The 23,384-nt window shown below is 38.2% G+C and overlaps 1 protein-coding gene across 1 annotated transcript; it reads left to right on the top strand.

Moving 5' to 3' along the window:
• The first annotated feature begins 11,579 nt into the window (after positions 1-11,579).
• LOC124292302 (receptor-type tyrosine-protein phosphatase S-like) lies at positions 11,580-22,849 on the top strand. The gene is made up of 4 exons (XM_046729368.1): positions 11,580-11,604; positions 12,000-12,305; positions 21,568-21,738; positions 22,710-22,849. The coding sequence occupies exons 1-4, from the start codon at positions 11,580-11,582 to the stop codon at positions 22,847-22,849; spliced, it is 642 nt and encodes a 213-aa protein (XP_046585324.1).
• Positions 22,850-23,384: the final 535 nt, after the last annotated feature.

The raw sequence follows: 23,384 nt of genomic DNA, 5'->3' as shown, positions 1-23,384 counted from the left end.
AGAAAGGTCCAAAACGGATCACCAGGCGGTTATCAAGATTTCAATATAAAATAGATAACGGGACGTCAATATTAAGGATCAAATCGGCTCGGCCACGTGACACCGGCACGTATGACTGTATACTAAATGTAAATAATACATTGTACACAAAAGTGCAAAACTGGAGGTATACGATCAGGCGGGTGAGTAGCTGTGGAACTCTGTTTATGTCACGCACTTGTGTTTGTGCCCGTCATGTCTGGCACGTGGGTTTATCTTGACACGTGTGTTTATGCCGGACACGTGTGTTTATCACAGACCTATATCTATATGTCTGGAGGTGTGCTCATATTTCTTTTGGAAACAAGAATCACTTTAGCTCAATTTAGTGTTATGTTGGGGCGGTGGAGTAGCCTAGTGGTTAAAACGTTGGCTCGTCACGCCGAAGACCCGGGTTCGATTCCACACATGGGCACAATGTGTGAAGCCCATTTCTGGTGTCCCCCGCCGTGATATTCCTGGAATGTTGCCATGCGCGCAAAAAACTAAACTCACTCACTCAATAATGTTATGTGGACAACATATTGTTAAGCCTTTTTATTCTGATCTTTGTTCATGATCATAGTCCCAAACCTTTACAGTTACACGACATTCTAAAGCCCGAATGTTCCTGATAGAGAATATTTCTAATGAGAGTAGATATCCCCCACAGTTATCAGCATTCTCTCAAAAGTGGGCCACAAATCGAAACTGAATTCAAATATATTTTTTGTTCACGGCCACACTCTGCAATACCCCATGTGTATGATGGCGGTCTGTACGTAGTTGCGTCTGGATCTGACAATCTACTGAAACTAGTGATTGACATCATGAGCATCGATCTTTGAAGTGGAATCAAAGTATGAGTAAAGACGTTACAAGCTGTCAGTCAGTCCTTCAGTAAAAGTATGTTGAAAATATTGTTGTATTTTGCAACACATGTTCATATCGATTAACGGACACCTGGTCCGCGTTTACAGAAATTCCATCTGGGTACCCATCCTTCACCCGTAACCCAACTCTGACGTCAGTAGAGACTGGCTCCAATACCTCCTTCATCTGCGAGGCGTCGGGAAATCCAATCCCCATCATCAAATGGCACAAGAACAACATCCCCCTCCAGGAGAACAACAAGTTTGTCATCACCCAGATCGGTAAGGCTCAAGTAGAACATTGCAGCTGGACGGTCTGTTGCCAAACATAGTCGTCAGCTAACTCACTAGGCACTATTATTCAGTGATAACGTAGACGTAGGCCGTCAGATAACTCAACATACATTATTCAGTGATACTGTAGACGAAGCCTGTCAGATAGATCATCATGTATTATTAGATCATAATGTAGATGCTGGACGTCAGATAACTCAAACATGCATCATTCAGTGATACTGTAGACGTAACTCACCATGCATCATTCAGTGATAATGTAGACGTAACTCAACATGTATCATTCAGTGATACTGTAGACGTAACTCAACATGCATCATTCAGTGATAATGTAGACGTAACTCAACATGTATCATTCAGTGATAATGTAGACGTAACTCAACATGCATCATTCAGTGATACTGTAGACGTAACTCAACATGCATCATTCAGTGATACTGTAGACGTAACTCAACATGCATCATTCAGTGATAATGTAGACGTAACTCAACATGCATCATTCAGTGATAATGTAGACGTAACTCAACATGCATCATTCAGTTGTAATGTAGACGTAACTCAACATGCATCATTCAGTGATACTGTAGACGTAACTCAACATGCATCATTCAGTGATACTGTAGACGTAACTCAACATGCATCATTCAGTTGTAATGTAGACGTAACTCAACATGCATCATTCAGTGATACTGTAGACGTAACTCAACATGCATCATTCAGTGATAATGTAGACGTAACTCAACATGCATCATTCAGTGATACTGTAGACGTAACTCAACATGCATCATTCAGTTATAATGTAGACGTAACTCAACATGCATCATTCAGTGATACTGTAGACGTAACTCAACATGCATCATTCAGTGATACTGTAGACGTAACTCAACATGCATCATTCAGTGATATTGTAGACGTAACTCAACATGCATCATTCAGTGATAATGTAGACGTAACTCAACATGCATCATTCAGTTGTAATGTAGACGTAACTCAACATGCATCATTCAGTGATACTGTAGACGTAACTCAACATGCATCATTCAGTGATACTGTAGACGTAACTCAACATGCATCATTCAGTGATAACTGCATCATTCAGTGTAGTAGACGTAACTCAACATGCATCATTCAGTGATACTGTAGACGTAACTCAACATGTATCATTCAGTGATAATGTAGACGTAACTCAACATGCATCATTCAGTGATACCAGTAGACGTAACGTAACTCAACATGCATCATTCAGTGATACTGTAGAGGTAACTCAACATGCATCATTCAGTGATACTGTAGACGTAACTCAACATGCATCATTCAGTGAACTGTATGATCGTAACTCAACAACGCATCATTCAGTGATAATGTAGACGTAACTCAACATGCATCATTCAGTGATAATGTAGACGTAACTCAACATGCATCATTCAGTGATACTGTAGACGTAACTCAACATGCATCATTCAGTGATACTGTAGACGTAACTCAACATGCATCATTCAGTTGTAATGTAGACGTAACTCAACATGCATCATTCAGTGATACTGTAGACGTAACTCAACATGCATCATTCAGTTGTAATGTAGACGTAACTCAACATGCATCATTCAGTTGTAATGTAGACGTAACTCAACATGCATCATTCAGTTGTAATGTAGACGTAGCTCAACATGCATCATTCAGTGATACTGTAGACGTAGACCGTCATATAACTCAAGAACCGAGAGGTTCACAACCGAGAATGAATGAGGTCTTAGTGCTTTCACAAAGACCTAATTCGAGTTTCGTAAACTGACATCTGACATAGACTGAGACACACTTTCATCAGATACACGAATGTATACCTGTACCCATACTTTAAAGGTCAAACGTTCTTTCACATAATAGAACTTGCAGTAACGACAATGCGTGTATTGCACGTGCACCAACCAGTTAGCCACTCACGTTGTCACAGACCATCAAATCTTATGCATATTTGATACTTATACCCCTAGTATAGAATGGACGTATGTAATACACATTAATATCATAGCATGTGCATCGGCGATATGGCATGTATTGCACATGGGAAGACGCACATCACCACGAACCATCAGATACGAAAATGTGAATATTTGATACCTATACCCCAACCATAAAATGGAGTCGTCATGTACACACTATTATTGTAGCAAGTGCATCAAGGGCATTGCGTATATATTGCACGTTCCCCAAGCAGTGGATGACGTCACAAACCTTGTGTTCAGTGAACGTTAACTTCATCATCTGTCACGTAACATAAGATTACAATACTAAATATTACATGTGTGGTCGCAGGTTCGATTCACATCATGGAACTGTAATGTTAGAAAATCTTGACTTCTAACCAGGACAGTATCAAAGCGAGTTAATTAAAACCTGAAAGCAGGTCTTACTAAAGCTTCAGACTGAAACCTTTCATCTAACAAGAAAGAGGTAAAACATCAGACTACGTTCTACTTGAAAGTAAAACCTCCATGTGGATATTCAAAGTCACTCTCGGCTTTGACTCGGATACTTGCTGAAAGCAAAATAGAATAAACCTTGTTTTGAATAATGAAAAGACGCCAAAGGAGGTTTATAATAACAATAATAAATGAAGTTATAACTGGTCTAGCAAGCGCATATAAGGTAGTTGTCGGCACGCAGCAAGGCGTATTCGAAGGCGAGTGATATCACGTGATACCTTTATGAATGTCATCGTGAGCAGATCCATTGAAAGGTTCAGGAAACAAAATAAAAAAAATATCTTCTAGTTGTGATACACTTGTCAAATGATTCAAGAATTGTTACGTATTTGTTTCCCGATTGAAAGAGTCATCTCATTGCCTTCATTTGAACATCGTTGTGATATATAATCAAACATATTAGTTTGTAAGCTTGTACAGCAGATAGAATTATTTGAAGACGTTTAATTGTTGATGTCATACCGTTCCATCAGCTGTCCAGGTGTTCGTATTCATCAAGATAATGGCAACCCAATCGTTTATTCTTAAAACATCGTGGAACTCTGAAACAACAAATTGACATGACAGATGTGGCATGATCAATGGTAACATAATTACGGTCCGTCAGGTTAACCAGTTTGCTTTATTCTTGAATAACGTACGAAGAAAATCCTGATGTCTTATTCAGGGATAACTTAAATTAAGCTAAATGTGGATCGGCTGGACAAGCACTGTGTATTGGCTGGCCGTGTGTCACGCTGTCTGAAGGTGTAGAACGTGGCTCATTCTGGCAACTTATAACTGGATACTTACCCGAAATAAATCCGGGTATCCGCTACCAGGTACCCCCTTCAGTGGTATCAATCAATAGACATCTTTGAGATACTTGGCCTTGTTCCACATCCCTTTAGTGCTGTGTGACGTTGTTAGGTGACGTAACGGATCCGGTGGTAAGCTCAGTGTCATCGTAACATGAGCTTCAGTTCCTTGACTCTCTGGTGATTACATCAACCACTTCATCAACTGGTCCATTATTTTCAGACCGCAATATTGAGAACATTTTTCTGGGTTTTTGCGGTCAACAAAAGACAAACGAACAAAGAAAAATACTATTGTAACTTAGAATCTGGAATTGGGAGTATGACTACTGTTACCCGATATTGATTAAGCAGTGTGATGACGAGTCTGTAGGTTGTGATTCGATTACTTGGATCAAAATCGTTTATAAATAATGCTTGTATATATCTTAGTAAATATAAAGGTATTTGTCAATTCCTCAGCTTAATAAGAAGGAAAATACAGTTTAGGAGATATCCCTCGATAATGTCTCATTATGTCTGAACATGTATGATAAAAAAGTTCCTATTTCAGCAATCAACTGTACTATTTCCATCTGGAAAATTAAACCGACGGCAGTTAGACAGTATTGTTCAATTAAATTAGCGCATCCTGCCTTTGGTCTCAGTTGAAGAATGCACGATTCTGTCAGATATGACGTCTTCCCTTTATTACCGATATCAGCTTACACCTTCTATTTCTACCTGGCCAGTTTTATGTGTTATACAAGAGCGATATAGGTTGTCGTTAAAATACAGATATTTGGGTCACGTTCTTGATGTTCACAACGTTATGTTATAACACCGGTTATATACTACTCACACTTTGCTAAGGATCACAAAAATTCACAACTTTACTTAAACGTAGATTCATAATTTGAAATTGTATCCATTTTAAACTGGATGAATAATATGGTAACCCCTCTTTAAGCAAACAGTCGCTTTAATTTAACCTTATGCACTTAATACATGAGTTACCATTAAAATGGTTTTCGTGGCACCAATCAACCATTTTGCAAATCACGGAACGAGTCATTGACAAGTACACAACACTTGTCAATAGCAGGTATGGGATCCACAAGATGAAATGACATACTGAAATCTAGGATCCATGCTTACAATAAGCTTAGATATTTAAATCCAATTTGACCCCAAATCATAGTTTTCAGTTGATCCTTAGTAAAGTGTGAATAGTATATAATAGTATATACAGGTGAGGGGTAGATTGGTGTTATAGCACAGCTAATATTATACTATATACAGATGAGGGGTAGTTCCATATTATAACACCGCTAGTATACTATATACCGTTGAGGGGTAGATCTGCATTACCACACAGTTTAACGGTAGATCGAGGTTACCAAACAGTTTAACAGTAGATCAATGTTACCACACAGTTTAACGGTAGATCGAGGTTACCACACGGTTTAACGGTAGATCAATGTTACCACACAGTTTAACGGTAGATCGAGGTTACCACACGGTTTAACGGTAGATCAATGTTACCACACAGTTTAACGGTAGATCAATGTCACCACACAGTTTAACGGTAGATCGATGTTACCACACAGCTTATCGGTAGATCGGTGTTACCACACAGTTTAACGGTAGATCGAGGTTACCACACGGTTTAACGGTAGATCAATGTTACCACACAGTTTAACGGTAGATCGATGTTACCACACGGTTTAACGGTAGATCGATGTTACCACACAGTTTAACGGTAGATCGATGTTACCACACAGTTTAACGGTAGATCGATGTTACCACACAGTTTAACGGTAGATCGATGTTACCACACAGTTTTACGGTAGATCGATGTTACCACACAGTTTAACGGTAGATCGGTGTTGCCACACAGTTTAACGGTAGATCGGTGTTGCCACACAGTTTAACGGTAGATCAGTGTTGCCACAAATTCAAGTCCACTTGGATTTTTCCAGTACATGACAAATAAAATATCGTCCTGAATATCGTTTGTGTTCTCATCAGACATTTCTAAAGGTGAAGCGAACAAGATAATCACGCTAGTTTCGTCCGATATGAAAAAAGCCCACACAACAAAGAGATAATCACTTATCACACACTTAGACGTCGATAATATGTACAGAATGCCACTGATGGAATCGATGTATGCCAGAAAGTTCCGTAAAATGTTTTACAGCTGATTATGCATACGTGCTACACGTTTCAATTAACAATCCATTCCACAGAAACCATTGCCTAAAGATACCCAGTCAACGTGTCACCATGTTCAAACAGACAAAACCATAAAACATACAGAACATAACTTGTATTATTTAGATTACTTAAATCACATCTGACTGCCTCATGCTAACATGTTCACACAATTATTGATTTTCCTTTTTGAACTTTTAATAATATTCCATTTGTATGACTTGTCATAAGATGCGCTGTCGTGTTTTGCTTAAACACAGCATTGAAGTAGACAGTGAATCTCAATTGGTTTTAGATTGCCGAAGTGACAGTAACGTATGCACATAAATCAAGCAATCAATGGTTGACAGGGAACGTGATGGTGTGTCGTGTAGTCCATATGCACTGCCAACACATCCTATGAACATCAAAGCCTGTTACTCCGTATGATCTGCAGGCAGTCTTCGGTGATTTCATGTTGTAGTGGTATTTAATGGTGCCGGTCGCATACGATTATTTAAAGCTACATTTACAGAAAATAACAGATTGATTTCTGGGTCGATGGAGAGACTCCTTCTGTAACAGTACTGCTGGATGTTTGAAGTAACCGTTATCTAAATACAATGACCCGGTCTGAAATGTCCACATCAGTATTGCTGCCGTCACGATCATCCATTGACGGCTTAAAACTAGCTGCATAGGTTATACCGTGTGGACGTCTTGTGTTTTAATCTCAAGTTTGTCCCACAATACCCATTGCCTGCCTGGAAACGCACCACTCATTCAACAGTATTCCCCGGCGTTTTGTATCTCATCTTTCTCCTCCCATCCGGGTTCTCTGCAGAAGAGAATGGATATGAGAAGCGCACTCAGTAATATGAATCATCTCATTGGTTGATTTTGTTCATTAAATAAAAGGTTTGGCGTCAAGCCCTGTCCCAGTATATGGTATGAGATAACAAGGATCCCAACATCTCTAGACAGTCATCCAACATACCACTAAGCGGGTCTTGGTAACAGGACTTAGTAAACAGTTAGTACAATAAATGAGACTGGTTTTTTTCAGACAGTTAGCGTGACCATTAACGCCTGAAAATATTTTATTGATTGTCAGTGTTGCATGAAAAGAGGACGATCAATTTATGTCATTTAATACTGGCATGCGCATACCATCTAATTTAATTACACCAGTTGTGGAACACTGTCCCAAATACCACTTACCAGGGCTTGGCATCCTGCGCAAGAGAGAGAGAGAGGATGCATCGTACGATCACGAGCTCTGAGTTAACATGTATGCACCTCGCCTAGAAATTTTGTTTGGTTTGTCTAATTTCAACGTGACACTCGTATGTTATTTATGTATTAAGTAATCCTTGCGCTGATAACCGATTCGACTTACAGTTACAGTGTATGGCAAGCGAGGTGGTGAGTATGGGTCTTCTGACAATTCACTGTCACATTGACCTACTTTCGTGACTTCGCTCTCATTATCTGCCCTATCGCTGTAACGGAACCTCTTGCTTAATGAAATCTCATCTTAACCAAATTGTCACGGCGCATGAACACAACCAACTCTGTTTCTTTCACGGTAGGCTATATGTTCATCATATATAAGGTTCGTTCTCACCTGAAACATATTATGCATTTATTTTTACATTCACCAAATCATAACTTTATTTTGATTGCTGACTGTGTCTTAAAACAACCAGCACAACACACACCTTCTGAAATATTTGGTTATTATGACACGTGGAACACACGTGGAACTCATCGCAGGAATGCTTACTCGCACCCTTACGTTTACTTACACGTGCAACACACCTTCAGTATATTACACATATGCACCACACGTCATGTAACATGTGCGTGATGTCGTATAACAATGTACACGCGCATTATGTGCCAACTGATATTTTTCAACATCTGTCTAAATGTATGCACATTATATCTCTATGCATGCTATATGTTGTCGCGTTTTATGTCAGTGTTACTTTTCGTCAGATTGTTGTCGTGGTCGGTGTTGCTGTAGATGGTACATTATTAATATATAGCTTGTGTATGTTGTTGTAGACGTGGGTGTTGTGTCGCAACATCTGTAGATAGTAATGTTGAAGCCAGTGCTGTACACGAGCACAAGGATGTGAGTGTGTGAGTGAATGGGTGAGTGCGTGAATGCGTGCCTGAGTGATTGAGTGACTGGCAAACAGGTCTCCGGTGCCGCCCAAGGGACGCAACTCTGCACAGCAAGTTGCGACTGCTCTCCCTTTGGACACAAGATCACTTTCTAAACTATAACAGCTGTAATTGAAGCTGGGCAGTGTCTAAATCATGAAACACCGCGCTTGTGGCATACCCTGTGGACAGCATTATCATTTAATATAATTAATAATACTTCATGACTAAATGACAAATGTGCTCACTGCTGAAACTTTAATTAAGACATTTGTGGCTTTAAATAATACAACACAACTGTCTCATCATGCATTTTGGACCCAGAGAGATCTATTTTGTCAATATCTGTATTACACGTTGAGACGCATATACTATCGTGAAATACTCTTCTATGTGTGGTACAAATGTCATTGTGTTTGTTGCAGGACGGGAGAGCAGGCTGTGGATCCTAAACGCTACTGTGAGCGACATGGGCAAATATGTCTGCTCGGCCGAGAACAGGTTCGGCACCATCTACAACTTTGATGCTCAGCTATACGTCAAATGTACGTCATATGGAAACCAGTCTCCGGTTCTTGTCTTCTTGTGATACGTCATTGTTACGTGTTAATGAGGGGCGGTGGGGTAACCTGGTGTAAGCATTCTCTTGTCACTCCAAAGACCGGGGTTCGATTCCCCACTTGTGTACAGTGTATAAAGCCCACTTCTGGTGTCCCCCGCCGTGATAATACTGGAATATTGCTAAAAGCGGCATAAAACTAAACTCACTCACACGTGTTAATGTGTGATGACATATATCGTACGTCAGTGGTTTGCTGCCCATGTTATCAACCACTAATTTTGTCTGGCCCCCAATCCGTTTCTTTAATGTTAACGTGGTATAGCGTTAAAACTGCTAACTATGGGGCCAAACTACATTCACTGAGTATTGTTGCCCGTGCTGTTAATGTCAAATCTTGAAATAATGATCCCGCATTGCGCAGTGTAACCAGTTTTAACACTCATCAGATTGAAAAGATTAATGTTTTTATCTTGGTTCGGGAAATTGCTTAAGAACGTGATTACGTTATCTTCGAGACTCCGGAGGAAATTACTCATTTAAATTTTTCATTTGTATGATTTGTTGGGAAAGGTATTTGGTTTTAGACGTGGTTGATTCTATATTTGTTCTCTGAAATGAAAGCCAGCTTCAAGTGGGAGTATATGGTGTATTGAACCAATAACATAAATAACAAGGCCGTTATTCTGAGTGAGTGAGTGTGTGATTTGGGTTTAACGTCGTTCTCCAGTTGTACCACTGCATTTCAGCGTAATATGAGAGGAATGGCGGAAGTGAGTGAGTGAGTGAGTGAGTGAGTGAGTTTAGTTTTACGCCGCACTCAGCAATATTCCAGCTATATGGCGGCGGTCAGTAAATAATCGAGTCTGGACCAGACAATCCATAGATCAACAGCATGAGCATCGATCTGCGCAATTGGGAACCAATGACATGTGTCAACCAAGTCAGCGAGCCTGACCACCCGATCCCGTTAGTCGCCTCTTACGACAAGCATAGTCGCCTTTTGTGGCAAGCGTGGGTTGCTGAAGATCAATTCTACCCCGGATCTTCACGGGCCATGGCGGAAGTGATGCGGGTCTCAACTATGGTGAAACTCACAAATACATGTATAGTGCTGGCAAACCTAGAAACATTCAGGCGACGTGGTATTCGATCCCGCAATCATTGGTTTCTGGCGTACCCAAGGGACGCAACTCAGCGGAACCTCCCTTACCCCGTTACTATTAGGGATGCATTTAATATTTGAACATGAAATAATTCAAGATGTCATATCTTTACACCCCATTTTTTGTTCCGCCATGTTCGGCTTTCATAAAATATTGTGCATTAATCATGTGCATTTTAAAATTGCCAGTGAGGAAATATCCGCCTGAATTTACGGAGTTTCCCAAAGATGCTTTTGTGAAGCCCGGATCGAGCATCACACTGTCATGCGCAGCAGATGGCGAGCCTAAGCCAACGATACGCTGGTTTGTTGACAATACCTATGTGGAAACAACGGAGATTTCTACTGGGCGAGGACAGCTCGTGCTGCCGGAGGTGTATGTGTCGGCTTTGTACACGTGCGAGGTGGAAAACATCAAGGGGAAGGACAGTATCGATGCCCGCATCCAGATCGACAGTACAGGTGAGAACCTACGTCCAGAAATCTGATGTTCCTTTGTATGTTTGTTGTAAAACGTCGCACTCAGGATTATTCCAGTTTTTTGGCAGCAGTCCGAAAGAAGTCGAGTCGGGACAAGAAAATCTCCAGGTTTCTGATTCTGAAACTAAGTGTAGAATACCAACAGAAATTCCTGTCTTGAGTGTAAATGCCAATCGACTAAGATTTTGTTGGTTGGTTTGTTGTTTAATGCGGCACTGGGTCGGTAAGTAATCAAGTCTGGACCAGACAATCCATAGATCAACATCATGGGCATCGATCTACACAATTGGGATGCGATGACATGTGTCAACCAAGTCATCGAGCCTGACCACCCGATCCCGTTAGTCGCCTCTTACGACAAGCATGGGTCAATCAAGCGAGAGCTATTGTGAACAGAAACTGTAATGCACAAAAGAAGTTAAAGCAAAATATGCTTTAGTTTATCTGTCGAAGAACATGTCATGACAGCTTCTTAAAAGTATTGTGTGATGAAAGAATTGAGTTAAGCTGTTTTTTCTTGTGAGTAGTAGGCTTTTCGTATGTGGATCAAATTGCCACGGCGACATGGTGCTTCGAAGCATCTCACTTGGTACTGTGGAGTTGTTTACCTTAGCACTGCAAGGATCCACTGTTGTGGGTCCTTCGTGTCTTTTGCCTACTCCAAAGCTGATCTGATTTCATTTAGGCTACCGTGCCTTAAAATAATTGGAATAATGTTCAATTGTGTAACATGTAGATATTATTACTGTAGACATACTTTCGGACTGTGCGCGTAGCCTACTTGTTAGGGTGTTGAATTTGAAGAACACTTAGTTTCAGTTCAGGCCTTATCTCACGTGATCAACATGCTATTGCAAGAATAATAAGTTGTCATGGAATATTTGTGAACTAAAGTTTCAACCGCAAATGTGATTTAAATAGTTCCTCGCAAATTCAAATTTTCAACATGAACGTAGTGCGCACTCGTGTTGTTTCTGTCTACAGTTAAGTTCAAGGGCGTCATTCTCCAGAAACCCATGGCAAAAGCAGTGGTAGTTGGAGACTCCGTCAGCTTCTTCTGCCACGGGGTGGGACAGCCCAAGCCCAATGTATTCTGGGAACGGAACGGGAAGCGACTGTCCCGCCAGGACTTTGACCAGACCTACTACCTGGAGGAGAGAGACGGGATGTCGGTGTTGGAAGTGGGGAAAGTTCAGGAGAGACGTGATGAGGGCACCTTCTCCTGCACTGTGGAGAATGACCTAGGCTACAGTGAAGCGGCCACAACACTTACAGTTTACAGACGGAACGGTACTGACATCATACTCATGTTAATGATAATGAGGAAACTAATAGTGGGTGTTTAACACCGCAGTCAGCCATGTTAATGGTGTGGACTTTTTAAAGCTTAGTCTGAAACATGCAAACCAGAGAGCAAGTCACCAAACCTGACCACCAATGTTAGATTTGTTTCACTCGATTACGTGATACTATCAACCATGATGCAATGCTCTAATACCCGAATACATCCACATTAATAATGGAATGTGATAGTGGAGCCTCTTTGGGGTTTTCCATTCCCTAAGTCGGCGCAGACCTTTAAATCGTTTACATAATTCCAAGGACAGACCTCTAAATCGTTTACATAATTCCAAGCAAAGACCTCTAAATCGTTTACATAATTCCAAGCACAGATCTTTAAATCGTTTACATAATTCCAAGCACATACCTTTAAATCGTTTTCATTATTCCAAGCAAAGACCTTTAAATCGTTTTCATAATTCCAAGCACCGACCTCTAAATCGTTTTCATTATTCCAAGCACAGACCTTTAAATCGTTTACATAATTCCAAGCACAGACCTTTAAATCGTTTTCATAATTCCAAGCAAAGCCCTTTAAATCGTTTTCATAATTCCAAGCAAAGACCTTTAAATCGTTTACATAATTCCAAGCACAGACCTTTAAATCGTTTTCATAATTCCAAGCAAAGACCTTTAAATTGTTTACATAATTCCAAGCACAGACCTTTAAATCGTTTTCATAATTCCAAGCAAAGACCTTTAAATCGTTTACATAATTCCAAGCACAGACCTTTAAATCGTTTTCATAATTCCAAGCAAAGACCTTTAAATCGTTTACATAATTCCAAGCACAGACCTTTAAATCGTTTACATAATTCCAAGCACAGACCTCTAAATCGTTTACATAATTCCAAGCACAGACCTCTAAATCGTTTACATAATTCCAAACACAGACCTTTAAATCGTTTTCATAATTCCAAGCACAGACCTTAAAATCGTTTACATAATTCCAAGCACAGACCTTTAAATCGTTTTCATAATTCCAAGCACAGACTTCTAAATCGTTTTCATAATTCCAAGCACAGACCTCTAAATCGTTTACATAATTCCAAGCACAGACCTTTAAATCGTTTTCATAATTCCAAGCAAAGACCTTTAAATCGTTTTCATAATTCCAAGCAAAGACCTTTAAATCGTTTACATAATTCCAAGCACAGACCTTTAAATCGTTTTCATAATTCCAAGCAAAGACCTTTAAATTGTTTACATAATTCCAAGCACAGACCTTTAAATCGTTTTCATAATTCCAAGCAAAGACCTCTAAATCGTTTTCATAATTCCAAGCACAGACCTCTAAATCGTTTACATAATTCCAAGCAAAGACCTTTAAATCGTTTACATAATTCCAAGCACAGACCTTTAAATCGTTTACATAATTCCAAGCACAGACCTCTAAATCGTTTACATAATTCCAAGCACAGACCTCTAAATCGTTTACATAATTCCAAGCACAGACCTTTAAATCGTTTACATAATTCCAAGCAAGGACCTTAAAATCGTTTACATAATTCAAAGCACCGACCTTTAAATCGTTTTCATAATTCCAAGCACAGACTTCTAAATCGTTTTCATAATTCCAAGCACAGACCTCTAAATCGTTTTCATAATTCCAAGCACAGACCTCTAAATCGTTTACATAATTCCAAGCAAAGACCTTTAAATCGTTTACATAATTCCAAGCACAGACCTTTAAATCGTTTTCATAATTCCAAGCACAGACCTTTGAATCGTTTACATAATTCAAAGCACAGACCTTTAAATCGTTTTCATAATTCCAAACACAGACCTCTAAATCGTTTGCATAATTCCAAGCACAGACCTTTAAATCGTTTACATAATTCCAAGCACAGACCTTTAAATCGTTTACATAATTCCAAGCAAAGACCTCTAAATCGTTTTCTTAATTCCAAGCACAGACCTCTTAATCGTTTACATAATTCCAAGCACAAACCTCTAAATCGTTTTCATAATTCCAAGCACAGACCTTTAAATCGTTTACATAATTCCAAGCACAGACCTCTAAATCGTTTTCATAATTCCAAGCACAGACCTCTAAATCGTTTATATAATTCCAAGCACAGACCTTTAAATCGTTTTCATATATTCCAAGCACAGACCTTTAAATCGTTTTCATCATTCCAAGCACAGACCTTTAAATCGTTTACATAATTCAAAGCACAGACCTTTAAATCGTTTTCATAATTCCAAGCACAGACCTTTAAATCGTTTTCATAATTCCAAGCACAGACCTCTAAATCGTTTACATAATTCCAAGCAAAGACCTCTAAATCGTTTACATAATTCCAAGCACAGATCTTTAAATCGTTTACATAATTCCAAGCACATACCTTAGAATCGTTTTCATTATTCCAAGCAAAGACCTTTAAATCGTTTTCTTAATTCCAAGCACAGACCTCTAAATCGTTTTCATAATTCCAAGCACAGACCTTTAAATCGTTTTCATAATTCCAAGCAAAGACCTTTAAATCGTTTACATAATTCCAAGCACAGACCTCTAAATCGTTTTCATAATTCCAAGCACAGACCTTTAAATCGTTTACATAATTCCAAGCACATACCTTTAAATCGTTTTCATAATTCCAAGCAAAGACCTTTAAATCGTTTTCATAATTCCAAGCAAAGACCTTTAAGTCGTTTACATAATTCCAAAGCACAGACCTTTAAATCGTTTTCATAATTCCAAGCAAAGACCTTTAAATTGTTTACATAATTCCAAGCACAGACCTTTAAATCGTTTTCATAATTCCAAGCAAAGACCTCTAAATCGTTTTCATAATTCCAAGCACAGACCTCTAAATCGTTTACATAATTCCAAGCAAAGACCTTTAAATCGTTTACATAATTCCAAGCACAGACCTTTAAATCGTTTACATAATTCCAAGCACAGACCTTTAAATCGTTTACATAATTCCAAGCACAGACCTCTAAATCGTTTACATAATTCCAAGCACAGACCTCTAAATCGTTTACATAATTCCAAGCACAGACCTTTAAATCGTTTTCATAATTCCAAGCAAAGACCTCTAAATCGTTTTCATAATTCCAAGCACAGACCTCTAAATCGTTTACATAATTCCAAGCAAAGACCTTTTAAATCGTTTTACATAATTCCAAGCAAAGACCTTTAAATCGTTTACATAATTCCAAGCACAGACCTCTAAATCGTTTACATAATTCTAAGCACAGACCTCTAAATCGTTTACATAATTCCAAGCACAGACCTTTAAATCGTTTACATAATTCCAAGCAAGGACCTTAAAATCGTTTACATAATTCAAAGCACAGACCTTTAAATCGTTTTCATAATTCCAAGCACAGACTTCTAAATCGTTTTCATAATTCCAAGCACAGACCTCTAAATCGTTTTCATAATTCCAAGCAAAGACCTTTAAATCGTTTACATAATTCCAAGCACAGACCTTTAAATCGTTTTCATAATTCCAAGCACAGACCTTTAAATCGTTTACATAATTTCCAAGCACAGACCTTTAAATCGTTTACATAATTCCAAGCACAGACCTCTAAATCGTTTACATAATTCCAAGCACAGACCTTTAAATCGTTTTCATAATTCCAAGCACAGACCTCTAAATCGTTTACATAATTCCAAGCAAAGACCTCCTAAATCGTTTACATAATTCCAAGCACAGATCTTTAAATCGTTTACATAATTCCAAGCACATACCTTAGAATCGTTTTCATTATTCCAAGCAAAGACCTTTAAATCGTTTTCATAATTCCAAGCACAGACCTCTAAATCGTTTTCATAATTCCAAGCAAAGCCCTTTAAATCGTTTTCATAATTCCAAGCAAAGACCTTTAAATCGTTTACATAATTCCAAGCACAGACCTTTAAATCGTTTTCATAATTCCAAGCAAAGACCTTTAAATTGTTTACATAATTCCAAGCACAGACCTTTAAATCGTTTTCATAATTCCAAGCAAAGACCTCTAAATCGTTTTCATAATTCCAAGCACAGACCTCTAAATCGTTTACATAATTCCAAGCAAAGACCTTTAAATCGTTTACATAATTCCAAGCACAGACCTTTAAATCGTTTACATAATTCCAAGCACAGACCTCTAAATCGTTTACATAATTCCAAGCACAGACCTCTAAATCGTTTTCATATAATTCCAAGCACAGACCTTTAAATCGTTTTCATAATTCCAAGCACAGACCTTAAAATCGTTTACATAATTCCAAGCACAGACCTTTAAATCGTTTTCATAATTCCAAGCACAGACTTCTAAATCGTTTTCATAATTCCAAGCACAGACCTCTAAATCGTTTACATAATTCCAAGCACAGACCTTTAAATCGTTTTCATAATTCCAAGCAAAGACCTTTAAATCGTTTTCATAATTCCAAGCAAAGACCTTTAAATCGTTTACATAATTCCAAGCACAGACCTTTAAATCGTTTTCATAATTCCAAGCAAAGACCTTTAAATTGTTTTACATAATTCCAAGCACAGACCTTTAAATCGTTTTCATAATTCCAAGCAAAGACCTCTAAATCGTTTTCATAATTCCAAGCACAGACCTCTAAATCGTTTACATAATTCCAAGCAAAGACCTTTAAATCGTTTACATAATTCCAAGCACAGACCTTTAAATCGTTTACATAATTCCAAGCACAGACCTCTAAATCGTTTACATAATTCCAAGCACAGACCTCTAAATCGTTTACATAATTCCAAGCACAGACCTTTAAATCGTTTACATAATTCCAAGCAAGGACCTTAAAATCGTTTACATAATTCAAAGCACCGACCTTTAAATCGTTTTCATAATTCCAAGCACAGACTTCTAAATCGTTTTCATAATTCCAAGCACAGACCTCTAAATCGTTTTCATAATTCCAAGCACAGACCTCTAAATCGTTTACATAATTCCAAGCAAAGACCTTTAAATCGTTTACATAATTCCAAGCACAGACCTTTAAATCGTTTTCATAATTCCAAGCACAGACCTTTGAATCGTTTACATAATTCAAAGCACAGACCTTTTTAAATCGTTTTGCATAATTCCAAACACAGACCTCTAAATCGTTTGCATAATTCCAAGCACAGACCTTTAAATCGTTTACATAATTCCAAGCACAGACCTTTAAATCGTTTACATAATTCCAAGCAAAGACCTCTAAATCGTTTTCTTAATTCCAAGCACAGACCTCTTAATCGTTTACATAATTCCAAGCACAAACCTCTAAATCGTTTTCATAATTCCAAGCACAGACCTTTAAATCGTTTACATAATTCCAAGCACAGACCTCTAAATCGTTTTCATAATTCCAAGCACAGACCTCTAAATCGTTTATATAATTCCAAGCACAGACCTTTAAATCGTTTACATAATTCCAAGCACAGACCTCTAAATCGTTTACATAATTCCAAGCACAGACCTCTAAATCGTTTACATAATTCCAAGCACAGACCTTTAAATCGTTTACATAATTCCAAGCAAGGACCTTAAAATCGTTTACATAATTCAAAGCACCGACCTTTAAATCGTTTTCATAATTCCAAGCACAGACTTCTAAATCGTTTTCATAATTCCAAGCACAGACCTCTAAATCGTTTTCATAATTCCAAGCACAGACCTCTAAATCGTTTACATAATTCCAAGCAAAGACCTTTAAATCGTTTACATAATTCCAAGCACAGACCTTTAAATCGTTTTCATAATTCCAAGCACAGACCTTTGAATCGTTTACATAATTCAAAGCACAGACCTTTAAATCGTTTGCATAATTCCAAACACAGACCTCTAAATCGTTTGCATAATTCCAAGCACAGACCTTTAAATCGTTTACATAATTCCAAGCACAGACCTTTAAATCGTTTACATAATTCCAAGCAAAGACCTCTAAATCGTTTTCTTAATTCCAAGCACAGACCTCTTAATCGTTTACATAATTCCAAGCACAAACCTCTAAATCGTTTTCATAATTCCAAGCACAGACCTTTAAATCGTTTACATAATTCCAAGCACAGACCTCTAAATCGTTTTCATAATTCCAAGCACAGACCTCTAAATCGTTTATATAATTCCAAGCACAGACCTTTAAATCGTTTTCATAATTCCAAGCACAGACCTTTAAATCGTTTTCATCATTCCAAGCACAGACCTTTAAATCGTTTACATAATTCAAAGCACAGACCTTTAAATCGTTTTCATAATTCCAAGCACAGACCTTTAAATCGTTTTCATAATTCCAAGCACAGACCTCTAAATCGTTTACATAATTCCAAGCAAAGACCTCTAAATCGTTTACATAATTCCAAGCACAGATCTTTAAATCGTTTACATAATTCCAAGCACATACCTTAGAATCGTTTTCATTATTCCAAGCAAAGACCTTTAAATCGTTTTCTTAATTCCAAGCACAGACCTCTAAATCGTTTTCATAATTCCAAGCACAGACCTTTAAATCGTTTTCATAATTCCAAGCAAAGACCTTTAAATCGTTTACATAATTCCAAGCACAGACCTCTAAATCGTTTTCATAATTCCAAGCACAGACCTTTAAATCGTTTACATAATTCCAAGCACATACCTTTAAATCGTTTTCATAATTCCAAGCAAAGACCTTTAAATCGTTTTCATAATTCCAAGCAAAGACCTTTAAGTCGTTTACATAATTCAAAGCACAGACCTTTAAATCGTTTTCATAATTCCAAGCAAAGACCTTTAAATTGTTTACATAATTCCAAGCACAGACCTTTAAATCGTTTTCATAATTCCAAGCAAAGACCTCTAAATCGTTTTCATAATTCCAAGCACAGACCTCTAAATCGTTTACATAATTCCAAGCAAAGACCTTTAAATCGTTTACATAATTCCAAGCACAGACCTTTAAATCGTTTACATAATTCCAAGCACAGACCTTTAAATCGTTTACATAATTCCAAGCACAGACCTCTAAATCGTTTACATAATTCCAAGCACAGACCTCTAAATCGTTTACATAATTCCAAGCACAGACCTTTAAATCGTTTTCATAATTCCAAGCAAAGACCTCTAAATCGTTTTCATAATTCCAAGCACAGACCTCTAAATCGTTTACATAATTCCAAGCAAAGACCTTTAAATCGTTTACATAATTCCAAGCAAAGACCTTTAAATCGTTTACATAATTCCAAGCACAGACCTCTAAATCGTTTACATAATTCTAAGCACAGACCTCTAAATCGTTTACATAATTCCAAGCACAGACCTTTAAATCGTTTACATAATTCCAAGCAAGGACCTTAAAATCGTTTACATAATTCAAAGCACAGACCTTTAAATCGTTTTCATAATTCCAAGCACAGACTTCTAAATCGTTTTCATAATTCCAAGCACAGACCTCTAAATCGTTTTCATAATTCCAAGCAAAGACCTTTAAATCGTTTACATAATTCCAAGCACAGACCTTTAAATCGTTTTCATAATTCCAAGCACAGACCTTTAAATCGTTTACATAATTCCAAGCACAGACCTTTAAATCGTTTACATAATTCCAAGCACAGACCTCTAAATCGTTTACATAATTCCAAGCACAGACCTTTAAATCGTTTTCATAATTCCAAGCACAGACCTCTAAATCGTTTACATAATTCCAAGCAAAGACCTCTAAATCGTTTACATAATTCCAAGCACAGATCTTTAAATCGTTTACATAATTCCAAGCACATACCTTAGAATCGTTTTCATTATTCCAAGCAAAGACCTTTAAATCGTTTTCATAATTCCAAGCACAGACCTCTAAATCGTTTTCATAATTCCAAGCACAGACCTTTAAATCGTTTTCATAATTCCAAGCAAAGACCTTTAAATCGTTTACATAATTCCAAGCACAGACCTCTAAATCGTTTTCATAATTCCAAGCACAGACCTTTAAATCGTTTACATAATTCCAAGCACAGACCTTTAAATCGTTTTCATAATTCCAAGCAAAGACCTTTAAATTGTTTTCATAATTCCAAGCAAAGACCTTTAAATCGTTTACATAATTCAAAGCACAGACCTTTAAATCGTTTTCATAATTCCAAGCAAAGACCTTTAAATTGTTTACATAATTCCAAGCACAGACCTTTAAATCGTTTTCATAATTCCAAGCAAAGACCTCTAAATCGTTTTCATAATTCCAAGCACAGACCTCTAAATCGTTTACATAATTCCAAGCAAAGACCTTTAAATCGTTTACATAATTCCAAGCACAGACCTTTAAATCGTTTACATAATTCCAAGCACAGACCTCTAAATCGTTTACATAATTCCAAGCACAGACCTCTAAATCGTTTACATAATTCCAAGCACAGACCTTTTAATCGTTTACATAATTCCAAGCAAGGACCTTAAAATCGTTTACATAATTCAAAGCACAGACCTTTAAATCGTTTTCATAATTCCAAGCACAGACTTCTAAATCGTTTTCATAATTCCAAGCACAGACCTCTAAATCGTTTTCATAATTCCAAGCAAAGACCTTTAAATCGTTTACATAATTCCAAGCACAGACCTTTAAATCGTTTTCATAATTCCAAGCACAGACCTTTAAATCGTTTACATAATTCCAAGCACAGACCTTTAAATCGTTTACATAATTCCAAGCACAGACCTCTAAATCGTTTTCATAATTCCAAGCACAGACCTCTTAATCGTTTACATAATTCCAAGCACAAACCTCTAAATCGTTTTCATAATTCCAAGCACAGATCTTTAAATCGTTTACATAATTCCAAGCACAGACCTCTAAATCGTTTTCATAATTCCAAGCACAGACCTCTAAATCGTTTACATAATTCCAAGCACAGACCTTTAAATCGTTTTCATAATTCCAAGCACAGACCTCTAAATCGTTTTCATAATTCCAAGCACAGACCTTTGAATCGTTAACATAATTCCAAGCACAGACCTTTAAATCGTTTTCATATTTTTATTCCAAGCCGTTTTAAAGTGGCACAATCACTCACATAAGCCAGTGGAGCCTCTTTGTTGTTTTCCATTCCTTAAGTTTGTGCGGACCTTTAAATCGTTTACATAATTCCAAGCCGTCACTTTGCTGGAATGGTTTGAAAGTGGCACAATCACTCACTGAAGCCGTGAAGCAAAATCCTTAGTAAACCTTGCAGATATCACCCTCAGCTAAGTTCTTATAGATTGTTGCTCTTTGTGTATTTGAGTCAGACTGCGTTTTCAGAGAGACCTGAAGACTTCCCGACGATTACGAAACATCCTGTGGTGACGGCAGCGGCTCGGGGGGACAGGATTCGGCTACATTGCACCTCTAGTGACCCCACGGCCACTGTCACGTGGTACAAGGACAGGTTCCCTCTGAAGCTAACTCAAAGGGCCAAAGTCACCATGAAAGGTACGTTCTAGCATCTCCCACTGCTGCGGACCACTTCACAGTCCGAGTTTGTCCACAGTACCATACACCTGTTGTGTGAGGCACACAAGTAGATCGATAGGTCGCACAGTCAGCCAAGTCACTGATCCGGACCGATGAGGACTGGCGACAGTGTCTGCACTAAATCATAATGATTTATTGAAAACGACGAAAACCTTACAAACACGTGACTCAAACCTCATCAGCTATCCACGGTTATGAAAGTAAGCAGGAGCCAAAATTATTTGCGGTGTTCCGACTAACCCAATCGCACTTGGAACATCAACATATGTCATGGAACAATGGATTAGCCTATTCAGTATACTTTTTCCACGATGAGCCATGCACACAGCTTTGATCCCCAGGAACAAAGCGTAAAGCCCAGTCCTCGTGTTCCTAGCCTTGATATGGTTGAAGTATTGCTTTCCCACAGCCACCCCAGACAATGAGAAAATGGACTATAATATCTTATATGAATTAGGGCATTGAAGGCTGTATTTGTTATGTACATGTACATATATCTCTTAAACCTCTTGTTATTAGGATGTTTTTTATCCGCCCTTTTTTTCATCGTCAGACTGACGGGTCGGTCGCCCGGTCTAAATATAATAAATAATGGGAAAATACCCTCCCTTTGATCGAGAATCCAACAATGTGTTATTTGTTGAGGACGTGCAAACATGGATTCAAAGTTTTATCGACTATTGTGAAGTATTTAAACTGAATCGGCATCGTTGCAGAGAGCTTTGAAGACCCATAAAGAACAATAGCGTTTGTTCCTGTTGTCAAATGTTCGTGCAAATAACACAGCGTGTTTTCAGGGCGGGATGATATATTTGTTCAAGCATGGACTGGAATATTTATTTGTGTATGAGTGGAATAGTGATTTACGAAATGCTGTTGACACATACAACCACATGCAGATGGTCTTACATGATCTTTGTTTCCGGCAGATGGAGCCAGTGAGCTCCGGATCCTGAAGGCGCGGGAGTCGGACTACGGGAAGTACCACTGTTCCATGGAAAATCAGTCTGGCATCGTGTATTCCAAGAGAGCCATGTTATACATACGTCGCGCCGTCAGGAAAGTGTAATGTTTGCCCCAGTAGTCCGTGTTGTGCCGATGCTCGTGTTGTTTGCGTGTACATATGCTTCCCCATGTGCCATTGCTGTGAAGAATACATGTACTTCTAGACACAATTACACTACACTGAAACCTTCATAGCTCGAACTTCAGTAAGTCGAACTCCAATAATATCAACAATCTGTTCCACACTGAAATACCCTACCGTGAAACATCCTTACCTTGAACTTCAGTAAGCTGAACTCTAATAATATCATCAATCTGTTCCACACGGACATAGCCTGCAGTGAAACCTCCTTAACTCGAACGTCAGAAAGCTGAACTCTAATGATATCAGCAATCTGTTCCACACTGAAATACTGTTCAGTGAAACCCCCTTAACTCGAACGTCAGGAAGCTGAACTCCAATAATATCAGCACCATGCTTATCTCGAACGACCAAAATTGAAACAAATATTTGATGTTCCCTCGGACTTTCGGTTACTGAGATCACAAGATTTGCTTATGTTTTATGCAGCTCAGTAGGTGGGCGAGTATAATGAAAC

This window comes from Haliotis rubra, unplaced genomic scaffold (assembly GCF_003918875.1).
Source record: "Haliotis rubra isolate DU_JTF1 unplaced genomic scaffold, ASM391887v1 Scf512, whole genome shotgun sequence".
Taxonomy (NCBI): Eukaryota; Metazoa; Mollusca; class Gastropoda; order Lepetellida; family Haliotidae; genus Haliotis; species Haliotis rubra.
The sequence above is the reverse complement of the archived record's forward strand: the minus strand, read 5'-3'. Positions and strand labels throughout refer to the sequence as shown.